General features: G+C 44.7%; 1 protein-coding gene across 1 annotated transcript; it reads right to left on the bottom strand.

Moving 5' to 3' along the window:
• Nucleotides 1-294: 294 nt before the first annotated feature.
• On the bottom strand, nucleotides 295-11,325 carry LOC101113786 (zinc finger protein OZF-like). Its single transcript, XM_012094862.5, is given in 6 exon segments — nucleotides 295-3,288; nucleotides 3,291-3,323; nucleotides 3,326-4,198; nucleotides 5,510-5,636; nucleotides 7,389-7,427; nucleotides 11,064-11,325. Coding segments are annotated over 6 exon segments (1,560 nt in total). The 5' UTR covers nucleotides 11,079-11,325; the 3' UTR covers nucleotides 295-2,815.
• Between the last annotated feature and the right edge of the window lie 7,762 nt (nucleotides 11,326-19,087).

The raw sequence follows: 19,087 nt of genomic DNA, 5'->3' as shown, positions 1-19,087 counted from the left end.
TTGGCAAGTTCCAGCTACCCCCTCGCTTAAGTCTTGGTGTCTCAGTTTCTGGCTTGTGCACCTCTGGAAATGTTACCTGGTTTGGTAACAACCTCATATTCACAGCTTGAAATTGCCACAGTTTGGAGTATTTGTACCAGGGAAATTGGCAAACACTACAATCAGGGGTCGATTCGCTGTTCTATAAATTTTTGAGACTTTAGAAAGTGGTGCAGAGTGAGTTAATAATGAGGACTATACATGGGGAATACCACAAACATTCATTCCACCCAGCCAAGTTGAACTGAAGAAAAGTCAAGTTCTAACACATTTCTTTTATTGTCTTCTTAGTTATTCATAAAAAAGGAAATAGCCAAAATTCACTGCTGCTAAGTTGCTTCAGTCGTGTCCAACTCTGTGCGACCCCATAGACGGCAGCCCACCAGGCTTCTCTGTCCCTGGAATTCTCCAGGCAAGAACACTGGAGTGGGGTTGCCATTTCCTTCTCCAATGCATGAAAGTGGAAAGTGAAAGTGAAGTTGCTCAGTCATGTCCGGCTCTTTGTGACCCCATGGACTGCAGCCTATAAGGTTCCTCCATCCATGGGATTTTTCCAGGCAAGAGTACTGGAGTGGGGTGCCATCACCACCTCCAAAATTCACTACCAGATGGTAAATAACTATTATAAATATTTTATCAAAGACATGCACTTGGCAAGTGAACACATTAAAAATGTTCAACCAGATAGACCATCAGGCAATAGTGAGGTAACTACACACTTTGAAAACAGGTTAATATTTAATATGCTGACCATACCAAACAAGTACAGGTGAGGAATATAGGGGAGTTGGAATGCTCCCAGTACTGTTGATGGGAATCCAAAAGGGTAGTCATTCACTTTAGAATATGAAACCGTATATTCATTTAAGAAAATTTATGTACATGTTCACAGTAAACTTTCTGTGATAGCCAAGCTGGAAACAAAACGCAAAATCCCATTCATCCATTAACAGATAAATGGATAAACAGTCAACGGGTTAATATATCCAAACAGTGTATTTTTCAGGAATTAAAAAAATTAACTATCAGGGAATTCCCCAGTGGTTTCTGTGCTTTCATCACTGAGGGCCTGGGTTCAATCCCTGCTTGGGGAACTAAGATCCCAAAACCTTGTGGCATGGCAAAAACAAACAAAAACACAACCATTCATATCTGCAATATGGATAATTCTCAAGGTAATTATGTACCATGAATGAAAAAGGCAAATACAAAAGTAAACACATTAACATTCCAATGACATTAAAATTCTAGAAAACTAATAGAATGTGAAATAAAGTAAATTGAATTCCAGTTGCCTGGGAGCCCAGGGAGATTTCGGAAGGGAGATGTGGGAATGATGGATGTTTGTTATTACGGTGGTTCTGTGATTTTACACATAGTAAAAGTTACCAAGCTATACATTTTAAGTATATTCAGTCTACTGCATACCAACTATACAGCTCAATTAAGTTTAAATAAAAATTGGCTTTACATAAAAATCTGAATCTCCTTTTTAGAAAAGTAGAACTCTGGAAACCAACACAATAATTACATCACCTCTCCATGTCTCATGCAAGGGCTTGGGTCCCAGTAGCAATGAAGACAGAGGAGCAATGGAAGGTGTTTCCACTTGAGTTCTCCAGGAACTCTGCCTGGGTCCTAAAAAAATCACATGCCTGGACTACAGGATTTCCACTCTCCCTCTTTTTTTCCTCCACAACTGTGTAGCAATGGCCTTGAGAGAAACAACCTGCAGATACTATGAGGATCCTAAAACCTTTACATTATTCAGTCTGACTCTGACTGGAGGCTCAGGAGGAAGTAGCTCTGTAGATCTGGAGAATTTCTTTAAAAAACCTCCTAAACCACCAGTCACATTTGTGGATGAAACTTTAGAGAAGGCCCATTCCTTCTTCTTTGCTAGTCTCTCAGGACCTATTAATTCCCTGAGTGTCTTCTGTACCAAGTATGGTTCCTGCTCGATGTCTGTAATCTAACATTCGGCAACATCAGCCTGCCATGTTGTGGACATTATGGTACGTGGCTCTGTCCCAGCTGGACCTAGAGCATTTCTTCCCTTGAACAGCACTGGGGGGGATGATGTGACATCCCCTGTGAAAACAGAACATTCATGCTGTTCCAAAAATCACTGGTGGTTCTCATGGCTGCCCTCATCTCAGGGTGACCTCTGAAACCAAAAATTATGACATTCAGGTCACAACAAAGCCCTGTAGTCTACCCCAGGAGGCCTTGAAAAAACAAATTAGACCAAAACTGCAATGAAAACTACTCTCTGCCATGATACTATCCTCACTGAGGAATACAGTGTTCCCAAACAGGTGACATACAGCTGGAAAAACCCATTCTGAGCATGACATGAAATGATGCCACTGAAGAGAGTAAACAAGCCACCAGCATAACACAGACTGGGTCACCTTGGTCAAAGCTAGTTAAGCCAATGTTCTAGTCAGTTAGACGTAACAGAATAACATCCAAGTGCTCAGGTTACTCAAGCTTTCCTCCACAGAATGCATGAGCACAAAAGTCTACCAAACTTTGTTCACACTGAGATGACCACCAGTTGGTAGAAATAAGATGATTTTTACCACAGAAACTCACAGTGACATGAAGTCTGGGAAGGGCCATGGGCAGATCAGAAAGTACAGCATAGCTCCTTAAAAGCTTCCAACGAATCGGGTACCCACAGGTAATCTCCACACTAGGACTGTGCAGATGGGTGGCATTCAACTTCCAGTTGATGAGTCCCTCACAGAGCCTGTTCAGTAAGATATATTAGCTAAGGAGACAGTTCATTATTTGCTTCTCTGCTCATCTCATTTGAAGGTCTTTGTCCCGTATGAACTTTCTGGTGACGAAGAAGGTTAGATCTTCGGCTGAAAGCTTTCTTACACTCACTGCACTCATAGGGTCTATCTGGGCTGTGATGTTCCTGGTGCTCAATCAGAGTAGACCTTTGACTAAAGACTTTTCCATATCTGCTGCACTCGAGAGGCCCTGCTCTGGTGTGAGTTTTTCGGTGTTGAGTAAGCTGGGTGCTTTGGCTAAAGAATTCTCCACATTCAGTGCACTTGTATGGTCTTTCTCCAGTATGAATTCTCTGGTGTTGAGTGAGGCCAAAGCTTTGGCTAAAAAGTTTTCCACATTCAGTGCATTTATAAGGCCTTGCTCCAGTGTGAACTCTCTGGTGCTTGATGAGAGTAGAGCTTTGGCTAAAAACTTTTCCACACTCACTACATTCATATGGCCTTTCCCAGTGTGGATCCTCTGATGTTTAATGAGGCTGGGACTTTGGTTAAAAATTTCCCACATTCACTGCACTCATAAGGCCTTGTGCCTGTATGAACCCGCCTGTGTTTAATTAGATTGGAGTTGGATGTAAAGAATTTTCCACATTCATTGCATTCATAAGGCCGTGCTCCAGTGTGAATTCTCTGATGTTCACTAAGGCTGGAGCTTTGGCTAAAGAATTTCCCACATTCACTACACTCATAAGGCTTTTCTCCAGTGTGAATTCGCAGGTGCCTAACAAGTGTGGGTTTGTTGCTAAAAGCCTTCCCACATTCCCTGCACTCATAAGGCCTTTCTCCAGTGTGGACTCTCCGGTGCTGAACAAGTATGTGTTTATAGCTGAAGGTTTTTCCACATTCACTACATTCATACGGCCTCTCTCCAGTGTGGACTCTCTGGTGCTGAGCAAGCCTGTACTTGCGGCAGAAGGTTTTCCCACATTCACTGCACTTATAGTGCCTCAGTCCATTGTGAGAGGCCTCCACACACTTGGTGTCCTCTTGTGGAGTGACCTGGTACTGGAGAAGATCAAAGCTAACAGGGAAATCCTTCCCAGGTTCCTGGCATGGGAAAAACTTCTTGGTTGTATGAACAGTACGAGTCTTCATAAAGGCCTTACCCATGTCTCTTCTAAACAGTTTCTCTCCACTGTGCTGCTGAAATTTCATACCTGCCCTACACAGTGTCTGGACAGGGTTTACTCCCAGGTCCTCAGCGAGACGCAGACCACCTTCTACATCCAGGTTACCCATCTCCCAGGGATAGGCCTTCTGGATGGACGGGTCTGTCTTTGAAGTAATTATCTGTGGCACTTCTACGGAAGCATTCTGCTCAGAACTTTTCTCCTTCACCTCTGCTCTCTGCCAACAACCTGAAAGCAAAGAAACGGGGGTGAATTTCATGTAGATCTTGGTAGAAGTAGGGAGCCCCATCACAATACATGTCTGACATAGAATAAATCCATGGGACTATTTTCAGGACAAGGGAGGTGGGAGCAGGTTAGGAAAGGGCTGCTGTGTGGACAGGGCCTTTACACATCACAAAACATGGACGACTCACCAGGCAAAAGACACAAGGATGGGGTGCAGAACACGGGGAACCAGGGGTCCACAACTCACTCCTCCAGGAACAGTTTTCACCAGGGCCTTGGCTGCTGGGGACACGTGTGTGCTGTGTGCAAAGCTGTATTCAGACCCAGGAAAATCCAACTGTCACCGAATAGCTAGTGTTCAAGGACCGTTTAGAGGATAAGTGCAGGCCTCATGACATGTTAGGTGTAGGCCAATACTGAAAAGCAGAGAAGTGAGGATGGAGAGGACCACCGAGGAGTGGAAGGCAGAGAGGTGAGGGACAATCCTGGGCGCAAAGTCAGAGCAGGTATGACAGAAAGAGCAAAGTGTCAGCAATGGGGAGGAGAGAGAGTAATGAGGTTCACAGTCACTGGCCTTGGCACCAAAATAGTGTTGGGCACAGGACACGTTCCTGATACGGTCTGAATCCAGCCATGACATCACTTCCTCCCCCTGATGCCAATCACCAAGGCCAGGCCCACTCTGAGCCCCTCTTGCTGTGCCTGGAGTCATGTCCACTCTGTCCTGTACCCAGGGTTCTCCTCCCAGCTCCAGCGGGACAACAACATGGGACCTAGAAGATGCAAGTCCTAAGGGAAAGATAGGACAGGTGAGTGGTCAGTACTGGCCCATGGGGGCAATCAATTCCAAAATAATCTCAGGAAACAGACACTATCACATAAAAAAATCTTTGTGGGGGGAATCATAGAAATAGCCAGGTGAACCCCAGAAATAGTGACTATGTTGGGTCCCAACAATTGCTGGTACAGTGAGGGCCAAGGAAATGTCAGCTGGAAGGGGGGAAGAGCCTGGAGCACAAATGTGCAGGGGTCTACAGAGTCATCTCAGCAGGGAGATGACAGAACTCATTCCAAGTCTTTTGGCTCAGAAAACTTTCACTAAGAAAACTTCAGAGCCGCTGGCACTGGGGCTACCTGTGAAAGGAGTTGGTCCACACACTCACTCAGCCTTGGCACCCACAGCACAGAGGACAGGGAAGCAGTAATAGAGAGGTGCCTACTGTCCAGCTGTGAGAACAATCAACTTGCCTTGGAGAAAAGTGGAAAGTCAGAGACCTGCCCAGGATGCTGGGACAGGGGTGAGGGCCTTACCCAAGGACGCAACCAGTGCAAAGGTCTCCAGCATGACATAGCAGTATAGGTGTCTCTGGGTCTCATCAAGGATCCTCCATTCCTCCTGGGAAAAGTACACAGCCACATCCTCAAAGGTCACAGGCCCCTGTGATGATGGGAACAGAGTGTGCGTAAGCAGCCCATCTCCCCAGGACCCCATAAGTACCCCCAACCTAGTCCAAACTCACTCTGGGGTTATCATCCTCCCCAGCAACCCAACTCAAGAGGGCAGTGGTACCCAAAACTCTTCATGTTTTCTTGAGCACTAGCTCCAACCCCGGTAACAACAAGCACATCTGCAGACAGATGCCTTCTACGCTGTGGGCCTGGGATGTAGGGCCTACTCCCTCTCATGCAAGACAACAGCCTGACAGTTCCCAGGGTGATGCACCCCAGATGCCAGCAACTTGGGCTCATACTCCTCTCTCAGCCTTCTGGAATGAGGGCACTGGGACTATCTCTTCGCACACCTTCCCCACATCTGTGTCACCCACTGGACCACCTCATACATCTGACCCCCAACACTAGCACCTGGACCACAAAACTGTCATGTCTCCTATCTCCTCATATATCTTTCTGCACATGACACCTGAAAATCTGTTCAACGCCAACAGAATCCCACCAAACCCCAACTCTCCACTGGCAGCTCACCAGCCCTGTTCTGAAGGCTTCCCCACCAGGCCTTGGTCCTAGTTCAAACCTCAGTCAAAACATGCAGACCTAAAAACCCCTGGTCAGGGTCCACTTCTAGACTGCACATTATGTCTCCTTACCAATTCCAATCTTTGTCCGTGTAACAGCCATTCAAAATCCACACCTATTTGACACACCTACAAAAATTCACATGACATTCTGTCACAAACTCCCCAAGTTCCACCACAAAAGCCTGGTAACTGCACAGAAAGAGAAGCAAACACCAGCCTGACTTTGCTATCACTTCATCTCCATTTCTGCTTTCCCTCTGCATCAATTTCATGGCCACTCTTCCATGAAAACCTGGGCCACCTGCTGAGCCCCCACATACACACCTTCCCGCTGATGACCTTTGTAACAGCTCCCCTGTTCCCTTGTCCCATAATTGCACCCTGAAGCCTCCCTGGCCCTCTAGAGCTGCATGTTCAGCCACTCATTTGTCTCCTATACTTGAATCATTAAAACCCAATTCCTAATATTCTCAGTGAAAACGACTGCTATCACTGACTTCCCTGTATCAATTAATGCAACTTCCAGCCTTCCAGATGCAAAGGGAATAAACTCTGGTGTTATGTATGACCCCTCCATTTTAGAAAATCTGGTCAGCCCTTCTTGTAAAAATCCTGAAGCCTGGTATTTCTCCTACCTCCATATCCACCCCTCTGTCTAGTCACAACCAGTGCTCATCTGGATGACTGCAATAGCCTCCTTGATTATCTCATCTTTCCTTCCCCCAGTCTGTTCTGCAATCTCCACTTAAGAGGGAGCCTCTTAAAGCCTAAGTCAGATCACTCTTCTCCTCTATTTCAAATACTCCATGGCTGCCGTCACTCTTAACAGACTTCTGAGAGCACAGCTTCTCAGCAGAGTATTATACTAGGCCTGACTCTGGCCCTCTTGCTCTCTGTCCTCACCAGACATTAACAGAGACTTACAAGTCCTAAAACACACCCATCTCAGTTGCATCCTCAAGCATTTGTGTGGATTTCCCCCAGTACCTAAGACAAGCTTGTACGTTTAGGCCACTGGCTGCCAAAAATGTGAATCTCCTCATGGAACCTCTGGCTTGGACTTGGAAACCTGGGTTGAGGGTTGCTCTAGGGTCTCCAGACATCAAGTCCAGGAAGAGTAGCAGCAAAAGACGTCCAGGACACCAGACACTCACCAGTGAAGAGTCCATACATGGTTCTTCTGAATGTGGAACCTGTGGGAAGAGAAGGGCCATGTAACTTTAATTCCCATCAGCAGCAGACAAAAGATTAATGAGTGAATCATTTAATATTTCAGGCAGACACATAAGGGTAAACTAAAGCCATGTAAAAGAGGACAGAAAATGTTATGCAGTTGTGCCATAAAGTCACGAGGATAACTTGAGAAAAGGTTTTTCAACAGTGGTATAAACAAGTGCAAAGCCTCCCTGTCAGAGTCATGTCTGGTGTGTCTGAATAGCACCCTCGAGGCTAGTGTGATTGCAACCCAATGAGCCAGAAGAATATGGGATTGTATTGGTGAGGAAACGCTTGTGGCAGGTCACATAGCACTATTATAACACTGAGCTACAAATATCAAAATTTACTCCATTTTATGTTAGATCTGTTTCTGACACTCCCATTTGAGTCCCCTGCCAATAATACATTTTTCTCTTCCTATCGCTTACGTTTGGCTCTAACAGGTGACCAGGAGTTCTTACATGTCCTTTTCAAATTTTTCTCTGGTTATATTAAAAGTTATTGTTGTATATAAAATTCCAGTTTATATAATCCAGATTAAATTCTGGTTTGAAATTACTATAACATTATATAGTATAATTCAAGAACATGTACTTTTCCTATTTATCCATATTCTTTGATGTTAAAACTTTTCCATAAATATTCAGACAGAGTATCTGTAATTTCTTATGTAGGGAACTAGGTTTAAAGAAGGTTGAGAAGTGCTTGCAAACGAGACTCTCAACCAGGGCTGGACATTCTTGCAAACGAGATGTTCTGCCCAGTGTAGGGAACTAGATTTAAGGAAGGTTGAGAAGTGCTTGCAAACGAGACTCTCAACCAGGGCTGGACATTCTTGCAAACGAGATGTTCTGCCCAGTGTAGGGAACTAGATTTAAGGAAGGTTGAGAAGTGCTTGCAAACGAGACTCTCAACCAGGGCTGGACATTCTTGCAAACGAGATGTTCTGCCCAGTGTAGGGAACTAGGTTTAAGGAAGATTGAGAAGTGCTTGCTAACGAGATGCTCAGCTAAAAATCCTGTTTGTTCCCGTGGGAAAAGAACATTGCATTGCACACAAGGATGTTTCTCTGATTCCTCAATAGGAACAGACCTTGGGACAAAACGGATTCTAAGTTGATAAGGAAGTTCCCCAAAACAAAGTCTTAGCTGCAGTAAATAAGCCAAGGTAAAGGTTATCTCGCCCTGCGCCTGCGCACTGTATAGTCTCTGAATCATAGTGCTTGGCAGCTTGCCCTGTAGGGGGTTGTACAAAAGATATAAAAATTAAGCAGCTGGAAGTAGCAAGTGTTAAAATATAAAGATTTAAACCATTCTGCAGTGTTGGTGTGTCATTCCGTCGCCGACATTCTTATACGCTCTTCTCTCGTGTAGTAGAGAACGGAACCACCATGTACTGACTGCATGCAGAATGAATCTCTGATAAAGGGGATGTTCCTTGAATCAGAGTAAAAGTGCTTTGCCTCCAGCATCTGGGGATAACTGGACCTCATTTTGGACTCTTTTAAACTTAAGAGAAAGGATATAACTGATAGGACCTGACCTCTTGTCATCCTCATTATAGAAACATGGAAATATCTTCTTGAGTTCTTAACATCTTGTTATGGTTTTGAAGCATTATAACGTTTTATCCTTATAATGATAAGGATAATGATAATATAATGATATTATATATATTATATACATAATGATATATCCTTATAATGATAAGGCCAAAGCCCACTTAAGACAGGTATTTAATAAAATATCTCAATAATTTTCCCTTACAAGATCACCAGAAGAAAATTATTTAACAGTGAAATAAATATTACTGGAAAAGCACAATCTTTTAAAATATTAAAACAGTCTATGCGTGTGTGTAGACTGTAAAACAAAAGTTTATATAAGGCATAAGTGTATATCAAAATATAACTGTGAAACAGATTAATAATTTCATTCAAAGAACTAAGTTAAAATTAGTAGTATGGAGGAAAACAAATTCAGTAAGTGGAAATGTTAATTTAAATACAATAAAAATGTTAACATAGAAACTAAACAGACGTGTGCTTAATGTATCTTTCCAGAACACATGTCAAGTGTGGCTACAATACCACTGTTTATAGACATATCGGACTAAAACACCACCACCATCAACAACAAAAACAGAGAAAAGCCTTCAACAGAAGAATTTATAAAGACATTTACTCATATACTCATATCTATAGAAAACTACACAAAAAGGAAAATGACTGGCTACTCTGCGTGAGGGAGGGTATCCAACTCAATGGACATGAATTTGGGCAAACTCCAGGAGACAATGAAGGACAGGGAAGCCTGGCATGCTGCAGTCCACAGGGTCACAAAGAGTCAGAACCGACTTAGCAACTGAACAACAACATAGCATGAGAAACATGGGTAAAGCCACATCATATTGTGCAAATGAAGAAAAAGACATCGCAGTACTTACATTATTCCATTCACTAAGTTTTAAAACGAAGGAGCGAACATGGGTAGTCACATCATATTGTGCAAATGAAGAAAAAGACATCGCAGTACTTACATTATTCCATTCACTAAGTTTTAAAACGAAGGAGCGAAACTAAACTACAGCCGTCGCATATTTCCCACGTACTTGGCAAAACTGTCGAGAAACTATCAGTCGTGTCCGTCTCTTTGCGACCCCATGGACTGTAGCCTACCACATTCCTCCGTCCATGGGATTTTCCACGCAAGGGCACTAGAGTGGGTTGCCATTTCCTTCTCCAGAGGATCTTCCCGATCCAGGGGATCGAACCTGGGTCTGCCTCATTATAGGCAGACGCTTTACGAGGGAAGCCTTATGTGATTCCATTCACTAAGTTTTAAAAGGAAGAAGCGAAACTAAACTACAGCCGTCGCATAGTTCCCACATACTTGGCAAACTATCGAGAAAAGCAAGGAAACCCTTACTTTAAATAACAGACAATACCTTAACTTTGGGGGGATGGGTACGTTTTGGGCTTCCTGGTGGCCAATGGCACCCCACTCCAGTACTCTTGCCTGGAAAATCCCATGGACGGTGGAGCCTGGTGGGCTGCAGTCCATGAGGTCACTAAAAGTCGACAGGACTGAATGACTTCCCTTTCACTTTTCACTTTCATGCCTTGGAGAAGGAAATGGCAACCCACTCCAGTGTTCTTACCTGGAGAATCCCAGGGACGGGGGAGCCTAGTGGGCTGCCGTCTATGGGGTCGCACAGAGTCGGACACGACTGAAGCGACTTAGCAGCAGCAAATGGTAAAGAATCCGCCTGCAATGTGGGAGACCGGGGTTTGATCCCTGGGTTGAGAAGATCCCCTGCGGGAGGGCGGAGCAACCCACTCCAGTATTCTTGCCTGGAGAATCCCATGGACAAAGGAGCCTGGCGGCCTACAGTCCGTGGGGTCGCAAGGGCACGACTGAAGCGACTAAGCACATAGGCGGCTTCCTGGGGTCCTGTTGATAACGCATATTTTTTATCTCAGGCGGTTAACGGATACTAATTTTAGATCTGCTTAATATACATATAAGACGTTAGTAAGAATATACTAATAAGAACAAAGATAACTCAGGATAAAAAGAACCGGGCGAGGACCCGGAGGACGCAGGATTCACCTGAATCGGAACCATCAACGTGGCCGCAGCCAAAGACGTCCGTTGGCGAAGGCGGGGTCGGGCTGTGCAGACCCCGTCCCCACCCGAGACAGAGTCAGGTCGGATGGCGCCCACGCCGAGCCTGAGACTCGCCTCGGAACACCAGGCACAGCGGCCTTCCAGCTCCCAGGTCTCAGGTCTGCTCAGCGTCAGGCCGTACCTCAACCGCGAACGGACCCCAGTTTACAATATGTCGCCGGGGACCCACACAGGAAGGTCCACTCAGAGACCGCTCTCTAGAACGGAAGTGTCTCTGTCCTGAGACTTCATTGGTCCATTGTCCCTGGCGCCTCGCGCGGTGCCTTTAGGGTAATGTAGTTCATAGCGCTCCAAGAGGTAATGCTCCCCAATTCGGGAGAATGGTCCCGCCTCACCAGTAGGGTTGCTGTGAAGTCCCCAGGCTGCGAAGACTGGGCCAGTTACACGCTTTTTAAAGGGGTTGCACCCAGATTTCCATGAAACATAGTCTGTGCTGATCACATAGAAGTATAGTGACAGTAATATTTCAAATGTTTGGCCTCTCTTGCCTTCTGAGATGGCCCACTCTGTCTATGGAGTGTGTGTCTCTCTGAATTAGCCTTCTTTCACTTAAAAAAAAAAAAGAAAAGAAAAAAAGAAAGAAACTTTGAGATGGTCCCCAAAGCTTACCAGGTGGTGCTAGTGGTAAAAAAAAAAAAAATCCACCTGCCAATATGGCAACCCAGGGTTCTATCCCTGATCCCATCCAGGAGGGAAATGGCAACCCACTCCAGTATTCTTGCCTGGAAAAACCCCATGGACAGAGGAGCCTGCCGGGCTACAGGCCATGGGGTTGCAAAGTCGGAGGTATCTTAGCGACTAAACTACAACAATAAAATTGGCCCAACTAAGTGGTCACAGGTTGTCATTCAGACAGAGTGACTCCATCCATAGCTGGAGTCCAATAAACATTGTCTTATTGCTTTTCATATAAATGTAGCCTAACTTGTTGGCTACAGTTTATGAGTGTCTCTGTGTTAGGTCATAGTCGAAAAACCTAAGACTCCAGACAGAGCCATGGCGAATAAGACAGAGGAGGGATGTGGGGCAACTAGAAGCAGATGGACCATGTACCGTGTCTTTGGTTCCCTCAGAAAAAAAGTACACTTAGTGATGGTATGTCCTATTCAAGAACTGATACGTATTTCAGACTCCACATTTTAATATATATCCAGTTCTTGTCTCGGAGAAGGCAATGGCCACCCACTCCAGTACTCTTGCCTGGAAACTCCCATGGATGGAGGAGCCTGGTAGGCTGCAGTCTATGGGGTCGTGAAGAGTCAGACACGACTGAGCGACTTCCCTTTCACTTTTCACTTTCATGTGTTGGAGAAGGAAATGACAACCCACTCCAGTGTTCTTGCCTGGAGAATCCCAGGGAAAGAGGAGCCTGGTAGGCTGCCGTCTATGGGGTCACACAGAGTCGGACACGACTGAAATGACAGCGGCAGCAGCAGTTCTTGTCTAGAAGCTAAAATCTACCTATCTGAAAAGAAGAGTGACTTACAACTATTGTCACTTCCTGCCTGGAGAGTGACTCCACGGTTATGGCCATAGCTTATTTGGGACAGGGGCAATTGAACCCTGAGATAAAGCCTTGCAATTTCAGGATCCTCTTTCCTTTCTGGGGAGTCAATATAATTTCACCTGCAAGCGTAGAGACAATGTATACAGTTGAGATTACCTCAGGAAAATATCTGTGAAATGTTGAAGTTGTTGAAACCAATCATCAGCTATTCAAAGTGCTGGCCAAAATACCTCTTGGCCATGTCCATAAAGTTAAGATCTTAGTAAAGCTTAAAGAGACACTGGAGACTGAGAGTGAGAAAATGAAACTGAGCATGTAGTTACACAGGAACTTGGCTAGTCTGTGAATCTGGCTCTCTGAATTGTGATTTATTGTTTATTTATTTAATAAACAATTAATAATAATCTTTTTTTTGTATACAAAACAATACCAGCTTGAAGGGAGATGTGGAGAGAGCAGATTGGTTTGCCAGAATGCTGAAAGCAAACAGGGCATCCACAGCATCATATTTGTACCCTTGTTGACAAACACTCATTAAACTGCATATTCCATTCCAAGCACTACTTTGGCTGTATAAGCTCATCAAGATCCAAAGAGACCAAGAACCCCTTTCCTCTTGAGTCTGACCTTTTGGTCAAAGCGATGGACAGTACAGACTTAATGATAAGATATTCAATTGCATAAGACTTATGTGTAATGAATGCTAACTGAAATTTCAGAAAAAAAAAATACCTGATTGGTAGAAAGAGACATTTATTGGAGGCTTGTTAGGACTGCAGCCTGAAAGACACAGTTTTGAGAAACAGTAGAATAATGTTTCCCTAGACCCATGGATGGAGGAGCCTGGTAGGCTGCGGTCCATGGGGTCGCTAAGAGTCGGACTCGACTAAGTGACTTCACTTTCACTTTTCACTTTCATCTATTGGAGAAGGAAATGGCAACCCACTCCAGTGTTCTTGCCTGGAGAAACCCAGGGACAGAGAAGCCTGATGGGCTGATGTCTGTGGGGTTGCACAGAGTCAGACACGACTGAAGTGACTTAACAACAGACTACGAAATGGAGGAATTTTAGGATGCCAAAAAAAAAAAAAGGAAGGCCATGATTTTTTTCAATAAATTGTGAAAAATTGTAATTGGAGCTGTCACGAAGTAAGGGTGCTTGTAAAGCAAGGATTGATTGGAACTGGAAATGTCTGCATACTTACAAGGGAGAATCTTGAGACCGCCAGGCTATAGGTAGAAGATTTGTTTAAATAACTTTATTTTTTACTTTTGGTTGCACTTGGTCTTCGTCGCTGTACTTGGGCCTTGCCTAGCTGCAGTGAGTGGGGACCACTCTTCGTTTCCGTGCTTGGGCTTCTTGTTGCGGTGGCTTCTCTTGATGCTGAGCACAGGCTCTAGGTGGCACGGGCTTCCATCCTTGCAGGATGTGGGTTCAATAGTTGAGGCGCACCGGCTTAGTTGCTCCCCATAATGTGGGATCTTCCTGGACCAAAGATCAAAGCCCTCTCCCCTGCATTGGCAGGCAGATTCTTATCCCCTGAGCCACCAGGCAAGTCCAGTAGGAGAATTTTTAAACCATCTAGTGTCTGCTGTCCAACTGAACTTGCATTTACTCATTCACTTTACAGCAAAGCCAATCTACTAAGCGGGTTGTGGTGAATGAGAGTACATTGTTAACTGTGGGGCATCAAGTGAGGAGAACAGGCAGCTCTAGCTCAAAAGACCCAGACTTCCTGGTGGATTTTAGGCAATGGTGTTTGGAGGCAACATTTGGGTTGAGGGGTGCAGCTTGTGGACTTTCTTCCAATTGGTTGGTGTTGAGGTACCTGGGTGATGTTTTGGGAATATTATTGTAGGCATCAAGTAATCGGCATCCTCCGCCTGGGTGGGGGACTTGTTTTTTGTGTCAGTCGCTCACTCCTGTCTGACTCTGTGACCCCACGGACTGTAGCCTGCCAGGCTCCTCTAGTCCATGGGATGCTTCAGGCAAGAATACTGGAGTGGGTAGCCATTTTCGTCTCCAGGGCATCTGCCTGACCCAGGGATTGAATCCAGGTCTCGACCAGGTGGCGAAAGTATTGGAGCTTCAGCATTAGTCCTTCCAATGAATATTCAGGGTTGATTTCCTTTAGGATAGATTGGTTTGGTCTCCTTGCTGTCCAAGGGACTCTCAAGAGTCTTCTCCAGCACCACAATTGGACAGTATTCTGGAGAAGGGAATGACAAACAACTTCAATATTCTTACCTCGAGAACCCCACGAACAGTAGCCTTTGCCATAAGTAAGTAAAAAATGCAGCATATTCAAAACAGGAATACAGGACAATTTAACCACCATTGTAGACCAGTGTAGGGCAAGGTACTCTCTTTTGGATATGGTTCTAAAGGAAAGGCAGTGATAAAGACTTTTAATTTTACCATTTATTCAAGAAGAGGGAGAAAAGAAAACTTTGTTTAAGATTTATCTTATTTATTTAAATTTTTGGCCGTGGTATGTCGTCATTGCCGCACCCTGGCTTTCTCTAGTTGTGGTGAGCAGGGGCTGCTCTCTAGTTGCGGTATGCCAGCCTCTCACTGCAGTGGCTTCTCTCTTGCTTCAGAGCATGGGCTTTAGAGTGCTCGGGCTTCAGCAGTTGTGGCCCAGGGGCTCAGGTGCTCCATGGCACATGGAATCTTCTGGGACTAGGAATCGAACTGGTATCCCTTTGGTTGCAAGGTGGATTCTTAACCTCTGGGCCACCAGGGAAGTCCCAAGAAAACATTTTTTTTTTCTTTAAAAAATATCCAGGGAATTTCTTAGTGGAATTCTAGTGGTTAGGACTCCACACTAGCACTGCAGGGGCCACAGGTTCGATCCCTAGTTGAGGATCTAAAATCCTGCAAGCTGTGCCAACGGGTCGGTAAATTAAATAAATAAAATAACTGTGATGGGAGAGTTCTGAACTCTACTAACTGAATGGTGCACATCAACTACCCTCAAGCGCCAGTCATGGAGAAGCTTCAAGTTCATGTGGGAGAGCCTCTATTTCCACTGCTCTGGTTGTCAGCACTGGGACTTGTCCCGATATTTGGTCCTCAAGATTATTGGGAGAGGCCCTTGCTGGCTTTTCTGGATTGGCCCCTGTGCCCTGTCTGCTTGATCCAGCAGCCCTGCTGTAGAGGGGCTAGGCTACTCTTGGCCAAGGATAGAAGGGGGTCAGCAGTGCACTTAAAACACTTCAGAATCAAGAAGGCAACAGTGGAGCTGCATGCAGGGATGGGAGAAAAGCCCCTCCCAACTCCACTTTATTTCAGGTTCCTGTTAGACTGGGTCCGTTTTATATGTTCTTTTCCTAAGGAATTTATCTTATTTTTACTTTTCCTTCATGGAGATTGCTTCCTTGATGGCTCAAATGGTAAAGAATCTGCCTGCATTGCAGGACACCTGGGTTTGATTCCTGGGTGGGGAAGATCCCCTGGAGAAAGAAATGCCTACCCACTCCAGTATTCTTGCCTAGGAAATAGCATGGACAGAGGAACCTGGCAGGCTGTGGCCCATGGGGTTGCAAAGAGCTGGACATGACTGAGCAACTAACACTTTCACTAACTGAGGTTACTTAATTTTTACAGTGCCTTTGAGACTGAAGAAGCATGGATTACCTAAGTGAAAGTGAAAATGTTAGTCTTTCAGTCATGTCCGACTCTTTGCGACACCATGGACTGTAGTTTGCCAGGCTCCTCTGTCCACGGAATTCTCCAGGAATACTGTAATTCTCCATGGTGTCGCAAAGGGTCGGACATGACTGAATGACTAACATTTTCACTTTCACTTAGGTAATCCATGCTTCTTCAGTCTCAAAGGCACTGTAAAAATTAAGTAACCTCAGTTAGTGAAAGTGTTAGTTGCTCAGTCATGTCCAAGTCTTTGCAACCCCATGGGCCACAGCCTGCCAGGTTCCTCTGTCCATGCTATTTCCTAGGCAAGAACACTGGAGTAGGTTGCCATTTCCTTCTCCAGGTGATCTTCCCAACCTAAGGATCAAACCCGGGTCTCCTGCATTGCAGGTAGATTCTTTATCATCTGACCCCTAGGTGGAGACATCCCTAATTCAGCAGGGATTAAAAAAAAAAAAAAAAGTCAGTGTTTGTATGAGAAATGTTTAGAATATGTAATACTAATATTAAACATGTAATATGTTTGTGAGCCTATGAAAGCTGACTTGCAAGAGAGAGAAATTATTAGTTTGGCTTTGCTATAAATGAACGCTAAACAGACATATACAGATTCTTAGGAAACAGGAACATTCCTGCATACACAGAGAAGGTGGCAGAGTATGAAATAGAAGCACATTTTGGAGATAAAGCCACAGCTTCAGTTTCATTTTCTGGCTTTTCAGACTTCACTACCTCTAGCTTAAACTTGGCTAAGATTTTAATATTTTTTTTACATGTCACAGTTACGCTCACCTAGAGTTATTTCTGCTGCTATATATATATATAATATTGTATATACACATAATTTTATTTATTTGTTTATGGCTGTGCTGGGTCTTTGTTGCTGCACAGCCTTTTCTCTAGCTGCAGTGAGCCAGGACTACTCCTTAGTTGCGGTGCATGGCTTCTCACCGTGGTGGAAATCAAGTAGGTGGCTTTGCCTTCTGCCTATTCATGAGGAGACTCTCCTTGGGCCTGTCGCTATCTTCCCTGACTCAGGGAGGACTAGGGGGCTACAATTCTTTTCTTACAGACAAGAGGCAGGCAAAGGACAAGGAGTTGGGCAGAGTCTGTTTCAGGAAAGACCAGAGGGTCCAGTTCCATTTCAAGTCTACCGGTATCTGAAGAGCGACAACATAGCTGATTATAGAAGTGCACACAGAGTGTCATTATAATATGCGGTTGTCTCTTTGCATTTGTAGATTTGACACCCTCCTGTTTTTCAGGAGGACCAAGAGGAGCTACTCCACGTTCAAGGTCAGGAAGGGCAGCGATGAGGAGATACCGCTCATCCCAGGTAAGGAGCAGTGGCTGTGCTTTGCTGGAGCAGCCGGGAAGAGATACCCCACCTGCAAGGTAATAGAAACCCAAGTAAGATGGTAGGTGTTGCAAGAGGGCATCAGAGGGCAGACACACTGAAAACATAATCACAAAAAACTAGTCAATCTAATCACACTAGGACCACAGCCTTGTCTAACTCAATAAAACTAAGCCATGCCCTGTGGGGCCACCCAAGACAGGTGGGTCATCGTGGAGAGGTCTGACAGAATGTGGTCCACTGGAGAAGGGAATGGCAAACCACTTCAGTATTCTTGCCTTGAGAACCCCATGAACAGTATGAAAAGGCAAAATGATAGGATACTGAAAGAGGAACTCCCCAGGTCATTAGGTGCCCAATATGCTACTGGAGATCGTTGGAGAAATAACTCCAGAAAGAATGAAGGGATGGAGCCAAAGCAAAAACAATACCCAGCTGTGGATGTGACTGGTGATAGAAGCAAGTTCTGATGCTGTAAAGAACAATATTGCATAGGAAACTGGAATGTCAGGTCCATGAATCAAGGCAAATTGGAAGTGGTCAAACAGGAGATGGCAAGAGTGAACATCGACATTCTAGGAATCAGCAAACTAAAATGGACTGGAATGGGTGAATTTAACTCACATGACCATTATATCTACTACTGCGGGCAGGAATCCCTCCGAAGAAATGGAGTAGCCATCATGGTCAACAAGAGAGTCCGAAATGCAGTACTTGGATGCAATCTCAAAAACGACAGAATCATCTCTGTTCGTCTCCAAGGCAAATCATTCAATATCAGAGTAATCCAAGTCTATGCCCCAACCAGTAACGCTGAAGAAGCTGAAGTTGAACGGTTCTATGAAGACCTACAAGACCTTTTAGAACTAACACCCAAAAAAGATGTCCTTTTCATTCTAGGGGACTGGAATGCAAAAGTAGGAAGTCAAGAAACACCTGGAGTAACAGGCAAATTTGGCCTTGGAATACGGAATGAAGCAGGGCAAAGACTAATAGAGTTTTGCCAAGAGAACACACTGGTCATAGCAAACACCCTCTTCCAACAACCCAAGAGAAGACTCTACACATGGACATCATCAGATGGTCAACACTGCAATCAGATTGATTATATTCTCTGCAGCAAAAGATGGAGAAGCTATATGCAGTCAACAAAAACAAGACCAGGAGCTGACTGTGGCTCAGATCATGAACTCCTTATTGCCAAATTCAGACTTAAATTGAAGAAAGTAGGGAAAAATCACTAGACCATTCAGGTATGACCTAAATCAAATCTCTTATGATTATACAGTGGAAGTGAGAAATAGATTTAAGGGCCTAGTTCTGATAGATAGAGTGCCTGATGAACTATGGACAGAGGTTCGTGACATTGTACAGCAGACAGGGAGCAAGACCATCCCCATGGAAAAGAAATGCAAAAAAGCAAAATG

The sequence above is a fragment of the Ovis aries genome, chromosome 14 (genome assembly GCF_016772045.2).
Source record: "Ovis aries strain OAR_USU_Benz2616 breed Rambouillet chromosome 14, ARS-UI_Ramb_v3.0, whole genome shotgun sequence".
Taxonomy (NCBI): Eukaryota; Metazoa; Chordata; class Mammalia; order Artiodactyla; family Bovidae; genus Ovis; species Ovis aries.
Note: the sequence above shows the minus strand (reverse complement) of the source record. Positions and strands in the feature narration are given on the sequence as shown.